The sequence below is a fragment of the Hippocampus bargibanti genome, linkage group LG06, assembly GCF_051943395.1.
Source record: "Hippocampus bargibanti isolate YZ-2025 linkage group LG06, ASM5194339v1, whole genome shotgun sequence".
In the NCBI taxonomy this organism is placed as follows: domain Eukaryota; kingdom Metazoa; phylum Chordata; class Actinopteri; order Syngnathiformes; family Syngnathidae; genus Hippocampus; species Hippocampus bargibanti.
In genome coordinates this window covers 12,475,467-12,490,952 of record NC_142739.1, presented here as the reverse complement: position 1 = coordinate 12,490,952, position 15,486 = coordinate 12,475,467, and the positions used below count along the sequence as shown (strand labels likewise).

General features: G+C 38.6%; 2 protein-coding genes across 3 annotated transcripts; both read right to left on the bottom strand.

Annotated features, from left to right (window-relative positions):
• Positions 1-327: 327 nt before the first annotated feature.
• Positions 328-3,123, bottom strand: LOC148896518 (uncharacterized). Of its 2 annotated transcripts, XM_088998838.1 has the most exons (6): positions 2,881-3,123; positions 2,223-2,258; positions 2,075-2,149; positions 958-994; positions 539-570; positions 328-459 (listed from the first exon to the last, which is right to left on the bottom strand). In XM_088998838.1, the coding sequence occupies exons 1-6, from the start codon at positions 3,050-3,052 to the stop codon at positions 440-442; spliced, it is 372 nt and encodes a 123-aa protein (XP_088854964.1). In that variant the 5' UTR covers positions 3,053-3,123; the 3' UTR covers positions 328-439. The 2 variants fall into 2 exon arrangements, with proteins under 2 accessions (XP_088854964.1, XP_088854965.1); XM_088998839.1 differs by lacking the exon at positions 2,075-2,149.
• A 1,765-nt stretch (positions 3,124-4,888) lies between these two features.
• On the bottom strand, positions 4,889-15,190 carry fxyd6l (FXYD domain containing ion transport regulator 6 like). Its single transcript, XM_088999437.1, has 9 exons — positions 14,999-15,190; positions 12,886-12,942; positions 10,648-10,665; positions 10,524-10,547; positions 8,252-8,326; positions 6,490-6,526; positions 6,363-6,400; positions 6,235-6,261; positions 4,889-4,982 (listed from the first exon to the last, which is right to left on the bottom strand). Exons 2-8 carry the CDS (start codon positions 12,935-12,937, stop codon positions 6,257-6,259), a joined length of 249 nt encoding a protein of 82 aa, XP_088855563.1. The 5' UTR covers positions 12,938-12,942; positions 14,999-15,190; the 3' UTR covers positions 4,889-4,982; positions 6,235-6,256.
• Between the last annotated feature and the right edge of the window lie 296 nt (positions 15,191-15,486).

Genomic DNA, 15,486 nt, shown 5'->3' with positions numbered 1-15,486 from the left:
TTTGAGTTCTTCAATTAGTGTTATTTTGGTCAGTCGACCCTGTCCCTTGCTTTTTGGCAATCCGAAATGCAAAAATGTGACAAAATTGCATCAAACAAAAAGAACTGAAGCTCCGAAACCATGGTAACAAATAAAGTTATTCAATGCAACATCTGTGTTACAACGTCAATTGTTGAACTATAAAAATGTTTGATTGTGGGGGTGTTATTTTTTTATATGGCATACAACTGTGGTAGTTAAATATTTTTTTGCTTTAAACGAAAGATTAACCTCCTCTTTCTATTCCTACAGTGGATCCAAAAGAATCTACCACAAGCGTGAGAACCATTTAACGTAAGTACATTTTTTATTGATCATCCAGCTGAGCTCCAACATCCATAAAACATTTTTATGTCTCATGATGCCGACCTCTCGTCGCTCCAACAAAACACCGCATTTGCTAAACAGTTGGAGTAGGCACTGCAATAAATGAGAGGAAAAAAGAGACAATTACAATGTTACAGAAATTGGACTTTACCGCAAAATGAAGTGATCTCACCATTTTTCTTTGGTATTTGAGTATCAGATGATCTGCCAGGAAAGAAAGAGAAGAGAAGACATGAGTGCATTGGTCTTTGGGCTTCTCATACATGCAAGGGCTACACAGGGACAGGTACATCCAATATCAGGAGTTCAGACTGTGACAAGGTCTGGAAGAAAGGCAAATGTATTCCATCCATATATTGGTTAGTTCAACTGACTTCAAACAGGCGACATGCAACACATTTAGTCATCACACTTTACCAATACATGACGAGTGACCATTCTAAAAATAGTTCCACAACTCTATCATGTCTTGGGGAGTGCATTTAAATGAGGAATGATGCAGGCTGTTATCCTTTGGTTGGTCCGCTGTTTCAAAAGGTTATTTTCATACAACATGCAAAGCAGGTGCAGCATCCACTTAACACTTCTTACTTGGATGAGGATTTTACACATTTAGTGCATTTGTTACCTGTTTGAGGAATGATACATTGGTTACTAATACATCAGTGTGTACACTCACTGTCCACTTTGACATGCCCCTGCACGCACACACACACACACACACACACACACACACACACACACACACACACACACACACACACACACACACACACACACACACACACACACACACACACACACACACACACACACACACATAATCTATCGAGATTATCCAAGGGTGGTACTGAGAATTCAGTCCTTGCAAAGTTAACCATAAATATATGATGAAAGTACTATCAAAGTATTTTCACAAATCATCAAGTGCCAATCAGAAACTAGTGGTAATATAATAGTATTTTGACTTTGTGTTTCCCAATATTTGTTGAGCCAATGCACATATTTGACATAATAAATAAATAAATAAATAAATAAATAAATAAATAAATAAATAAATAAATCTCACAGTATACTACCATGTAAAAATGTCACAAATGCATGCTCTATGAATGGCATACACATTAGTTGCGCAATCTGCCATCAAGAGGTATGCCATTTTTGCCTGTCATTCATCATTGGTTGCCATATAGAGAAATCAACAACTTTAATTTGCGGTAAATACATAGCAATTAAATGAAATAGAAAGTTCTGTGCAGTGGTTGCCATGATCTGTCATCGCTTGGGAATGAAATTGCACACAAATTCATCAGTATACACATGCTTGAAATTTGGCTCTGGGAGAGCAAAGCTCTCCCAGAGCATCTAATGGCTAATAACAGTGATTCCAAATTTATCTAGTAAATAAATAAATAAATAAATAAATAAATACATTAATTAATTAATAATAATAATAATAATAATAATAATAATAAATAATCATAATAATAATAATAATAAATAGAGTTAACCGAAGCTATACCCTGGCCAAATTTCTTGCTGAATTGAAATTTATTTTGGGAATTGACAAAACTTAATACTGTCATTATGCATGAGCTCAGCATTATATTTGTAACAGTGTCAATTCTTTAGATCTCAATAAACTCTGTGTGTGGACCAAATAAAGAGTCCAGTGAGCATCCTGCGGTGAAGGTAAGTAAAAACGTACTTAAGGCTATCAAAATGCCAGCCACAAACATGACAATGGCAAGGACAAGCCCTGTGGTCCTCAACGTCGCTTCATCTATAAGGGGACACAATTTGATAAACTCAAGATAGATATTATATATACACTTTTTTCCAGGCATATCTCTTACCATAGGCAAAGTCATTATGGTCTGGAACCGTTGCTTCTGTGTGGAAAGAAACAAACATTGTGAAGAGTTAATGCAGATCTGTACAGCTGCAATACTACCTACACAAGCCCCTGGAGTGTTTTTTCCTCCCTTCTCTGTGCTTTTCCAAGCAGAAAAGATGAACAGTAAAGAAAGGCGGAGCAGTAGAATCCACCACAAACACCATCTTTTGTATTGACTTGCATGTCTTTTTCTGATTGATTGACATCTCAAGACAAGCTGCATGCCATTGGCTTGCATGTTTTACATTTCATTTAAAATGCATTGCACTTAGAATGTTTTTCAAGGCAAATGCAACAATAACATTTCCTCATGACACACGCACACACACGCCCACACGCACGCACACACACACACACACACACACACACACACACACACACACACACACACACACACACACACACACACACACACACACACACACACACACACACACACACACACACTTAGTGTTGGGAAGAATAGCAGTCATTAAAAATGTATGAAGGTAACAATTTATCAAGAGCTAATACAAGATAATTCAAGCTTTAATATTTTGAAGCAAATAAGAAAAGCAGCATTATTTATGGCAACTTTTTTGACCATGTTCTGATTACAGTATATGAAATGAACTGACCTGTGGTGACCATGGTTTCAGGGCACTGATGCTGAAGATTTCCTCCAAATGAATAAAGGTGCAGACTGCGGATGGGTGGAAACGCTCTGAGCAGTCGACTGCTCTGCTCGTCTTCAAGTAAGCTCCCTGGTGGCGGTAGTCGAAAATTGCAACTGTCTGACTGCTGCAACATTGGGAAGCAATTTGAGTGTTTATTTGATATGCTTTAGATCAATTTTAAAGTACAGGTACTTGTACGCTGGGTTTCTTTACGATACCTCAATTCAGATCACTAGCAGCACTGTTTTGACCCTGGTTAAAAAAATCAACAAACTTCTGCCAAAAAGCATCAGCACAAATCTTCCATGATTTGAATAATAATAATAATAATAATAATAATACATTTCATTCATAAGCACCTTTCAAAACTCTCAAGGACACTTTCGAGCAGGGGTCTCAAACTCAATTTACCCGGGAGCCGCTCGAGGCAGAGTCTGGGTGAGGCTGGGCCGCATCAGGATTTCCACAAGAAAAGCACAGATAAAACATTCCAATGTTCTCAAAATCTTTATTTTTAAAGCACAAAAAATTAATTTAATGATTACATGAAAAAATAAATTAACCAGTAATAAATAAATGAAATAATTATAATGATCATAAGGCAGATACAGATGACTGAAAAAAACCACTTTCAATCGATGATGTTATTCAACATCAGATTATTAAAAAGGCGTACACATGGCAGAAATAGCCGGATAGCTAACGCAGTTCTTTTTCTCGAATCGTATCGGATAACGACAGTTATCCGAATTTCTCAAGTAAACGCACTTACTGTTAAGTTTCAGTTTCACTCGCGACATGCCTATAATAAGTAAGAACAAACACACAGCAGCACTCTGAGCGCGGTCGGGCAGACTGGACATGGCTACTGACACGGCACAGGCCGTGTCATAAATCACAGCGCCTTCTTCATTTCTGAGCTTAGAGCAGTGGAGGACTATAGAAGCTGAGAGGAGTTGGCGACTTCACGGCTTCTCCTCCGCCCAGCTGACTGGAGGAATGAATGGATGAGTGAGCGAAGCACTGGACAGCCTGACCGATGTGCCACCCTTCAGAGCCTTTTAACCCACCGTGGTTTGTTCAGCTCCGCACACAAGTTTCATTCATATCAATCATGCGGGCCGCACTAACATTAATCTTTCATATCAAGGCGGGCCCAAAATATTCTTTCGGGGGGCACAGTTGGCCCACTGGCTGCGGGTTTGAGACCCCTGCTTTAGAGTATAAATCTTCTATAGTGGCTACCAGTGAGGCAAAACTGTGTTCTACAGGTATTTTGTGTCACCTGTAGCAGTTTTCAATTTGTGCTGGTGTTAGATGACTACCAGTAATTATTGAGTAAGTACCGTATGCTAAAGGTGTCGTGCTATTGAGGAAAAAAAACACAAATCAGTACATTAACCTTAAACCAGGTGTTTTCCCATTGATTTTATATTTCTAGTGAAGCAACACGATAAGCGTAGCGTTGGCATGTCACTGTACAAGTGCTATTGTTTTTCATGAGATTAGATGAGGTTTGGCTCAGTGTGGTTTGGCTAGAGTGCAGTACAACCTCTTCCTGTAATCTGAAATATAACGTTGAAAGCTTTTACCCCCACAGATGCATAAAGTTTCAGGATATCCTGGTTTAGCAGCAATTGCCGCAGAGGCGGAGGAAATGAGATGCAATTTTGCACATAACCACTTTGCAGCACCATTCCGTTTCGTTGGTAGCGACCGAGCCAAATGCAACGTCAGCACAAGAGTGCGACAGTGGGCCGTCTACTGGCAAGCAACACATGGGCAGATTGCCAAAAATATTTTGCCGTGCATGGAAAATAAAACAAGGAAACCTTCTGATGGTTTATGATGTCATGTTGCTTTGCATCAATGCCATTGTCCAGCAATCGACACGGTTTAATTTCTCTTTTGCACCACAACGACAATGTAAATAGCAAGAAAGAAAAAAACAAAACAAATGAAAACGAAGGATGTTTTCAAGTGGAATTCTTTATTATTGAAAACATAGTCTTCAGCCGATAAGAAAAGAACATCTGCTGGCATCAAGGAGTAATGCTTGGTAACTGCAAGGAAATGAGGTAGAAGAAGTGTGGTAATTGAAACTCGTTTACTTTCAACAGCAAGTTCAATCAGATGAGGTTGTGAAGAGGTGTACTTGGTCAAGTGTGGCCCAGAGTGCGATTCTTTAATCTGCCCTACCAAGAATTGATTTGATTCGTCCTTTTCTTTTTGGTGCCATCATTCTGTTTGCTTTCTGTTTAAAATCAATATTTTTTTTCATAAAATTATTCAATTCAATAATTAATTGATATACATGACTACATAACACAAACAATTAAAAAAATATAATCAGTACTCATAAATAGCCTAAAAATTATTCCAGTAATTTCGTTATTTAGACTCACGATATGATGTATTTATCTCTTTAATTGGTTAGATAACCGATTGTAAACAATACGGTACAATAAAAATTGTAAAATAATGGTATATTGAAATCTTCAAAAATATATATAATAATTTACCTCGTTCACTGCCATTATGTTATTTTTTTCAGGAATTGAAAATATGACATGTAGCGCCATTCACAAATTTGTTCGCGTTTTGGTTTTTCTTGCCTGGTGCCGATAAGGCGCTGGTCCGACCTCTGGTAATGTTTTCTCCCTTCCACGAGGGGGCAGCACTTGCCTTTTGTACAGCCGCCCAGTTTGCACCTCATATTACTCCAGACCCATACAATTTCGGAATGAACTCTTTTTTTCGGATGAAAGAAGAAAGTCTAAGCTTTCTCACGCTGCATTGAATGTTTATGTAGTCCTAAAACTCAATACAGTATTTTGTGGGTCCTGCAATTTAAGTGACAATGACAAAAACCATGGCACTGGAGTGGACACAATTTTGCACGTCTGGCAGTGAATGAGTTAATTAAAAACAACTCTAAAATTAGTGATGATGATGATGATGAAATTAGTGATGGTGAATCATGATTTTAACACATTTACTATGTTTTCACTTATTTGTGATGTAAATGTACTGCTTCATGGTAAACAATTAACCAAACACTTCACAATTCTACATTCAATAATCAGTTTTATGTTAAAAAAGGAAAATATTTTTAAAAAGAAAATTAAAAACACATTTCCATAGTTTGTACATCTGGGATTAATAAACACAAATATATCAGATTAGATTCAAACATAAAAAAACAAACAAAACAAACAAACAAAAAACTAAAACAAAACTCATCATTTAGTTTTAAAACTTAAATCTGGAACTGAAGCACACGTGTTTTCCCATCCCTGCGTTTGAAGTACTGACCATTTGATGTTTGCCTTTGGGATTATGCTGTTAAAAAAAAGTTTGATTACTTTGTGGATGAAGACAATACACAACCCAACAAAAACATATGTACATTACTGCAATAAAAACAGCATAAATATATTTACCTCTTGGAACACCTGATTCCATATCTGGATTCCGTGACCTGGTCATTAAAATAGTCTATCATCAGCATAACCCACAGCAAGCACGCAGAACACACTGGATGATAGACCTGTAGATTTGTTGATTTACCTTGACTTGTCACTCTTTTTACACACACACTTTCTACCTGTTTATGAGGGAAGAAAAAACATTGTTTACAAAAAAAAAAAAAAAAAAAAAAAAAAAAAAAAAAAAAAAAAAACAGCAGACTTTCATGTTGTCAGGCTAAAGCATCTTGAATGACAGCGCTAATCCTTTATTCCTCCACTGAGAGGCGCCAAATGTTTCTTTTGCTGGCAGAAGATCTCTCAGGGCTCAGTTTTTTCAAGAGCCAAACAGTAAACTTGCACAGCACTGCTCTCCTTTATGTTCTCTTTTTATGCACTGTCTTTATGATTTGTCAGTGTTTCTGGCTGTTTTTTTAATGATGTTTCTCCAATGCCAATCTCAATGGGAATAACTGAGAAACCCCGTTGCCGTCCTCTACTCAACTTCATAAACCGTGGAAGAAAATATTTATGACACGCTAATTGGATTTCAGCAGTAATGTCTCTGTTTATACCACAGTTTTGCAGAGTGAATCATTTTTTGAAGAGAATATTACCTATACGTATACATTTGACAAACTGGGATTGTTTGTAATTACAGTAAAGTCTCGTTATATCGATATTCAAGGGAGTCCGAAAAAATATCGATATAACCGGGACTATCGATATATCCGACCCTGTTTGCATGTAATTTTCTCTGTGCGTGCATAGAAATAGTATCGATATAATCGGGACTATCGATATATCCGATATCGATATAACGAGACTTTACTGTATATGTACATTGCATGTATGATAAAAGCCCACCCACTTTTATGAATCGCTCTATTTGCTGAAAAACGTGCGTTCAGTTTCATAGTTTCTGCAAGTCCATATGAAGCCACAAGATGGCGACAATGCAATGGCTAAACAGGCCTGGCATGTATCCGTGTTAAGGAAGGATGATGAAGTTATATAAACGTATCTCAAATGAGAGACGAAAATCTTCATCTGCCTTGGGGGTTAACTTTGCATGATTTCGGCAGTCAATGACTAAGTTCCTCGCCTATACAAATAGAAGAACGCATTTTTTATTTTTAAATTAGGTAAGAACCAGTTATAGGGCGTTTCACCACCCCCACTAGCCCAAAGTGGGGCAACAGGGTGTTTTACAAACTTCAAAATATATTCTTGAGCTTTACAATAACTCTTACAAAGGGATGACGGCCCCCCCACGTCAAATGCGTGTTGCCCCTAATCAGCTAGATCACAGGTGTTAAAGTCAAGGGCCGGGGGCCAAATCTGGCCAACCACATCATTCTATTCGGTCCGTGAAAAGCAAATCAAAAATTCCATGATGCTCACAAAGGTCTGAAATTGATCCATGTAAACCACAATAACAGTCATTATTTTTTACTTTAAATTTGAAAACTAGTTATTCATTAATTTGTCGTGTGCTATGTATGTAATATGTGCAGGGGATTAAAAATTCTCACGGCTTGCCCAAATTCATAATGGCCCTCGAGAAGAAACCGCAATGACAATGTGGCCGGCAGCAAAATATGAGTTTGACACCCTTGTGCTCGATAAAGTATTTAAAAATTGGAAGCAACGAGTACATCGTCCACAAGCTGTGTTTGTTCTTGTGTGGTGCTTCTGTGTTGTTTTGGTCTATGTTGTCCAGGCGCTGCCTGGTGGGAGGAAAGTTTGAGCAAAGAGGAGTCGAGTGATAAGGTACGACCGGCATGAGACATGGCGTGTGAGAACTGATATTAGACTGCCCTCCCTTCATGATATGAGAGCAAAGATACGTTGTTAATACTCACTGACGATGAGGGCGATGCCTAGGAAGAACAGCACGACAGCAAAAACCAGGCCACCAATCCTCAGAGATTCATAGTCTGTAACAATTCCAATATATTAGGGATACTTACTGATAGATAATGGAGATTCATTAAATTAAATATGTGAATCAAGTGTGTCTGTTGGGAAAGAAAAAAACGAAATTCAACCCCCCCACAACCTTCTGGGACACCACCAAATTGAGCTGGTCTCTCTCTATACCATCAACGCAGAAAAAGATCTATCCAAAAAAGGCAGGATGAATCTATTTTAACTCATTCACTGCCATTCCCGAATTTATTCTGGAATTGAAAAGCCAAACGTGGAGTGCCATTCCCGAATTTGTTCGGGTTTTGGTTTTGCCGATAAAGCACTGGTCAGACCTCTGACAATTTTTTTCCCTCCCATAAGGGGGCAGCATTTGCCTTTTGTACAGCCACTCCCATTTAAAGTTCAGATAACTCCAGACCCATATAATTTTGGAATTAACTCTTTTTTCTAAGGGTCTTACATGGCACATGGCATTGAATGTTTATGTAGTCCTAAAAGTCAATCTTCTGTGGGTCCTACAATTTGAGTGATAATGACAAAAGCCCTGGCTCTGGAGTGGACACATTGTTGCACATCGTCTGGCAGTGAATGAGTTCAAATATTGTATACCATTTTTGTCATATAATGGCCAAGGTCATTTTTTAACTCAAATGCAGCGGTTGTAATCTTGCATTGAAAAATGAAAAGAAAAGTGACAGAGAAATTCAGAGAAAGGGCAAGAACCAAGGGTGACTGTGCAGAACATATCTGAAGGCAAGAAGGCGGCCAAAACATCAACACAGATGATCTTTGAAGACTCCATAATTTAATACAGTAAAGTCTCGTTATATCGATATCGGATATATCGATAGTCCCGGTTATATCGATACTATTTTTATGCACGCACGAAGAAAATTACATGCAAACAGGGTCGGATATATCGATAGTCCCGGTTATATCGATATTTTTCGGACTCCCTTGAATATCGATATAGCGAGACTTTACTGTATAATGAATCTGTGAGCGACACATTACATTTTGTAGTCGCTGCTGCTTTGCTCAGCAACAAAGTTCAAATGGGCTGAGCAGTTCATACTTTAATGTCCGTGTTTATGTAAGACAATTACAGGACAGGGATGTTTATTTCCCACGAGAATAAAAGAGGTGTCGCCTTAGGGAAATACGTTTAATTATTCAAGCGGACAACGCTACGAGTGGCATGGCACTTTATGAGAGCAGGCACCATGATTTCATGAGCTTCTTCACAGCAAAGAGATCAAAGTCACTCAACACTGTCAATGTCTATTTTATCCGATTCATTTGATCAGTGGTTAGTAATAGTAAAGAATAACATGATGCGACAACTACGACATGTCAATAAAAAAAAACATTGCTCAAAATGTATGACGAAGAAATTATGAATTCACACCCTCAGTAGTTTGATGGTGGGGTTTGGAAATAATTCATGTCAACAGGTGCAAGTGGAAATCTTCATTCAGGCTGCGAATTAAAAATTTGATGTCTTAAAAGAGATGGCCCAATAATTCCTTTTTTAACAGGGTTTATCCAGTCAGCACGATTAACTCATTCACCGCCATTCACAAATCTATTCGGGAATTGAAAATATGACGTAGACCGCCATTCCCGAATTTCTTTTTTCATGCTTGGGTGCCGATAAAGTGCTGGTCATGGCCATGGGAAATATTTTTACCTTCCGCAAGGGGCCGGCATTTCTCTTTTTTCCATGTCAGTGCTTTGTTCCAGCTTCAGCTGTTGTCAAAGCACTGGATAAACTCGATTTGTATGTATTGCATTGTATTTTGGACAGCCACCCTCATTTCAAACTCATATAATCCCAAATCCTTATAATTTAGGATTAACTCTTTTTTTTGATGAAAAAAGAGAATCGAACTTTTCTAACACTGTATTGAATGTTTATGTAGTCCTAAAACTCAATATTCTGTAGGTTCTCGAATTCGAGTGAAAATGACAAAAACCCTGGCACTGGAGTGGACACATGTTTTGGACATGTCTGGCAGTGAATAATTTTAAAACAGTGTTATGGAAACTGTTGACTTTCAGTGCTAATGTTGTGTGGACAAAGGATATCAAAATTCAAAAGAAAAGCCACAGCTCTTGTGAGAATACGCTGAAGGAAGTGTCAAAAGCCATAATCTGACTTTGCAGATATTTCCTTTCAGAGATTTGTAAAACTTGCTTACTTACCATATTCAAAAGCACTGTCGTAGTCTGCATGAGGAAAATAGAGAGAGGGAAGATTTGAGTGACTGATTGACACACTTAACTTCTGTCTTGGCAATTCCAGAATGTGAACTCAGACAAAACACACCTTTTTCGCTGTCTGCTCCTGAAATTGTGAAGACAAAAGGTAAACAAACATTATTAAAGAGAACAAAGATTTTGATTATGATTTTCTTTGCCAGTTGTTGACAATTTAATTGATTTGAATACCAGAACCCCCATCCATAAACCCTAAGACTACCCCCAAACCTAACCCATTGACGCAAACGCAACACCCCAACTCGAGCACTGTATTTTCTGGTGTATAAGGCAGTACAAGACTCACCCCAAACGAATGGTGTCTTCGCAAACCTTTTCCATATATAAGCAGTGTCTGAAACTCATGACAAAAAGCTACCGGACACCAGGGCAGATAACTCTGAAAAGGTGCCTGCCAACTCTGAAAAGTGGCCTACCCGGCCATAAAGTTCCCTGCCCCATTTTACACAAATTGAAACATAATAAGACAACTAATCGCAAAAATAAACCATTGTAGCAAAGTATTAAAGATTTTTTTTTTACTAAGCATGTACCTGCCTCAAATGCTCCCTTGCTTAATTTATTGTAAACATCCCTTGCTGATGATTTTGCTCCAATTCGCTTGTCGCTTGTCCATACACTCTTCGTCATGTTGCACAATGCAATGTTTACGTTGCATTGCCTGCTACAAGCCACGTGAACTCCTCTTTCCACGATGCTTTTGATAATAATAATAATAGTGATACATTAATTTCTAAGCACCTTTCAAAACTCTCAAGGACACTTTACAGTTACAGGAAAATGTACGTTTACGTTTTCTAGCGTCATAAATTTTGTTACCTTCTTTTGAATCTTTCTTCTGGGGCTGAGGTTCTGTGCATCTACTTTGGAAAATGATACAGAAATGCACAACCTTATAACGCTCGGGAAAGTCCGGAAGCACGAAGCGGTCTTCTGATTGGCTGATTTTGAAATCAGAATAATTTATTCGGATTTTGAAATCTTCGTTCAAACGTCAGACACTGATATAAGGCGCACCGGACTATAAGGTGCACCTTCAATGAATGAAAAGTTTTCCAAATATAATTTATAAATATATAAAAGTTTTCCAAATACAATGCACACCAAACTATAAGGCACTACAGTAGAGACTGGGGTTACACACAACTTCTTCTACAGATACAAATACAAATGTCAAGGCTTTTTGGGTACGGTAGTTGAATTTGCAGACTTCATCCCCTTGTTGAACAGATTGTTCCTCAGATCAGCCTTCCACATTAGTACCAATATAGCATGTTTTTCTCTTCTCACTCTATATTTTTCAGCAAAGGCTATGCATTTATTTTGGAAATGACTTTCTACATTTGACTTATCTGCTGACATGTCTAGTGCACACGAATGCTTCCGAAGAGGGCATATTCTGATCATCGAAACTGTACAAGGTCTGAACAAAGAAAACCTGGTATCTAGAGACAAAATAACAACATCAGAGTGTATCCAAACACAGAATTGTCATCCTATTTTGCCTTTACTGAACTCCTCTCCTTCCCTTTTCATCTGAACAGTATTTTTATAGCAAAACTGCTACCCAGCGTAATGTCAGTGATACATGTTTTTGAGACACACAACACATATTTCAATCGGACATTTATAATTTGTTTTTCCGAGCCATACAGAGTCGCAACATAAGGACAAAACTAGCGGCATACGGCTCTGGAGCCGCGGGTTACTGACCGTTGGCATTACCCGAACACTAACTCATTAACCCTTACTCTCAATCTAACCTCTCACCCTTGACCATAATCAACCATTTATATGTTTTCTTTAGAATTTCTTATCCCAAAAAAATAACAAGAAGAATGTTCAAATCCCAAGTAGGAAAGTCATGAAGATATGTGTGTGCAACAGCAGCTTCCACAATCTTAACGCTCGCGATTACAGTATCACCGTATCTGCCTAACATCAAGCAACGCGGTTGACACGGAGGAAGAGAGTACATGTAAAATCAGTAGGAGATTAAACGCAGCAGCAGGGAAAACACTTCATTGTTCAAACAAACATTACTTTCCGTCACAATGAAAAAAATAATTCACACTGAAATTTGGGTAACCATCTAATGCAAATCATTTCAGGATCATTTTAGCGTTTCAAACAAGCAGCGCAAGACAGGCAAGCCTGGCAAGCCTGGCAAGAGTATCAATAGTACCAACAGGAGAGACTGTATATAAATGAATCCTTCAGAGACAAACACACAGGAGGTGTCAGGAGGTGAAAAGACACCAAAAATCATCATCAAAATCATCCTCACCGAGAGCAGAGGTCAACCAGGAGGCAAATGCCACTGTCAGCAAAAGATCCATTGTAGCTGGTGAGGAGAAAGAGAAAAAAAACAAGTGGTAATGAAGATGACTATCCGTACAGCATAAAAATTCAACATTTGTACGTACACTAGTTACAGTAGGTACAAATCAGTTACTGTATTCAACAAAAAGAATGCATAACAACCAATGGAAGATTTTAAGGCCATTTTGGTTGTTGTGGTAAGCACGTAAGAACCCAATGTGAAACAACTGTTAAATTAAACAGTCATTTTAGCATGTTGTTTTGTTTTCTCTGGACAAATCTGTTGAAGTGGGGTACGATAAATTATTCGACTGTTCAAATGATCATTGCTTGGTTTGCTTTTCAAAGCATGGAAAAAAACTTTCAGTGCGTCTACAAAGAGTACACCTTTTAAGTGTGAAATGAAACAACCAAGTAACTTTTTGTCGCTACTTATTTGTAAAATGTGTCAGTGAGCAAGCCGTTCTGTCATATACAAGTGGTGCTAAATTACATTTTAGCTGCGTCCCGCCTTGACTTTCCCAGATTAACAGATCACCTTGATCTGGTGAAGATTCAGAGTCACTTTCAAGGTGTGGTCAGAGTTATCAGACTACATTCTCTAAAACTGTAGAATGCAGACACACTATCGTGAAGAAACGGACACCCCCCCCCCCAAGGGTGTGACTCCCTTCCTGTGCCAAATGCATAAACTTACATCAAGACATGCTATCTTCTGATAAGCAGCACATAGTTGCCGGGTAAAGGTGTTGACATGGCCGGGTGGGGTATTTGTGTGTGGTTATGTGTCCATGTCTCAGGATACACACACTTAAAAATGTGAGGTGTTGTAGCCACAGATTAAAATGCTTTATTAGGTAAACAGTTGAGATAATTGATAGACGTCAAGATGGCTACTCTCCCCAACCCCCCATTTCCGTACTCGCACTACTTTTGAGGTCTGCAGTCAACACCTCCCGACTGGGACAGCGGGATCTATTTAAGGCACCTCTCATCCACTGTTGTCCAAGATGGTGTTGAGTTGCATTTGCTATTTGGTGAGAGTGTTTGACTGTTCTGTTTGTTTACAGGAACCCACAGCTACCATTTCATCTGCATCATTATCTCACAGTGTATTGTTGTTTTAAAGCTCACATAAATATGTTTACTTTCCAGCTATATCCTGAGAAGTGAATCTCCAATTGTGTGCAGATGAATGACAAGTGAAAAGACTTCAGGCTGAAGAAGACCTTTGGCGGGAAGGATGCACAATCACAATCCCCCCAATATGTGTCGAAATCACACCGATTTGGAAACATAACCCCTGGTATTTGTGGGTATTGTCCACTGCAAAGAATAATGTTTATTTAAGGAGAGCCATTGCTTTCCTCACTGCCACAAGCTTTCTTAAACACAGCTGAGATTTCAAACATAGAATAGAGAGAAATGAGCGCTTCATCCGTAGAAAATGGGATTTAAAACACCCTGCCAATCACGTTTCATCAAACAAACGCAGGATGAGCTCTACCAATAGGCACTGGTCCAAGAATTGAACGATAGAAAGGGATATAATAGAGGTCTTAGAGCAATACTTTAAAATTATAATAAAACATGATTAACAAATGGAGGCGTGGGGGTAATTTGGGGTAAACGGACAAATGTCAACCATAAAATTATCGTGGTCTGAGTTCACGTTCTCGCAAAATCACGCGACATTCATCCACCGATGAGTTCGTTGTCGGTTTCTAAATGTTGACCGCAGCATCGGCATATAAATGAGTACAAATTAACTTCACTAAATGAAAGAAGGAAGGAAAATAGGGGGTGAATGTTAACAAGTAAACAGAAGAAAGAAATGGGAGCATTTGCATTAGTCATTTACGAGAGTAGAGCGGATTGTGGTCATTAAATAGTCACATGCTGCCATGGGCATGTGGATGAAAGTGGGGGCAGTAACTGCTGACGACAAAAATAGGTCCAGGTCTAATTGAACAAACGTGAGTTGACTGAAATATTTTGAAGTGTAGATATTACAGTTCAGTGCGTTTCAGGCAATAAGCAAACCCATCGACATAGATAACTCAAAAACGAGAACTTACCACGTTATAAGCCGCAGATGTTCTCTACAACCACTTAGGTTGTACCCCCTTGACTTTAAAAAGTTTTCCTTCAGCAGACAGAGAAAAGCTGAAAGAAAATAAAAATAAATTACATGTAATTTACGAGGAACTGGGAGGACTGGGGTTCTACTGCGTGTCTTGTTTGGTCCACTGAGGAATGAAGGAGGAGGAGGGGGCGGGCGGATGGTGTGAAGTTACTCCCGGTCTGGCGTGCAAATGCAGTCCAAACAACCATAGGACAATTCATTAGGGACACCAAGAACCATGCCCAGATCCAGAGTAGTGTTTCATCAAGTATTTATTTAATATTTTTTTTATTAGAATGTTATTTAGTCAGGATGTGTTTTTGTAATGTAAGAAAGCACAGTTACCTTCTACTGTACAAGAGGCCTACTTGTCCTCATTTGGGTTGTGGGTCAGCAGGAGCCTCCGCCCACTGCACACAAACAAACAACCATTTATACTAT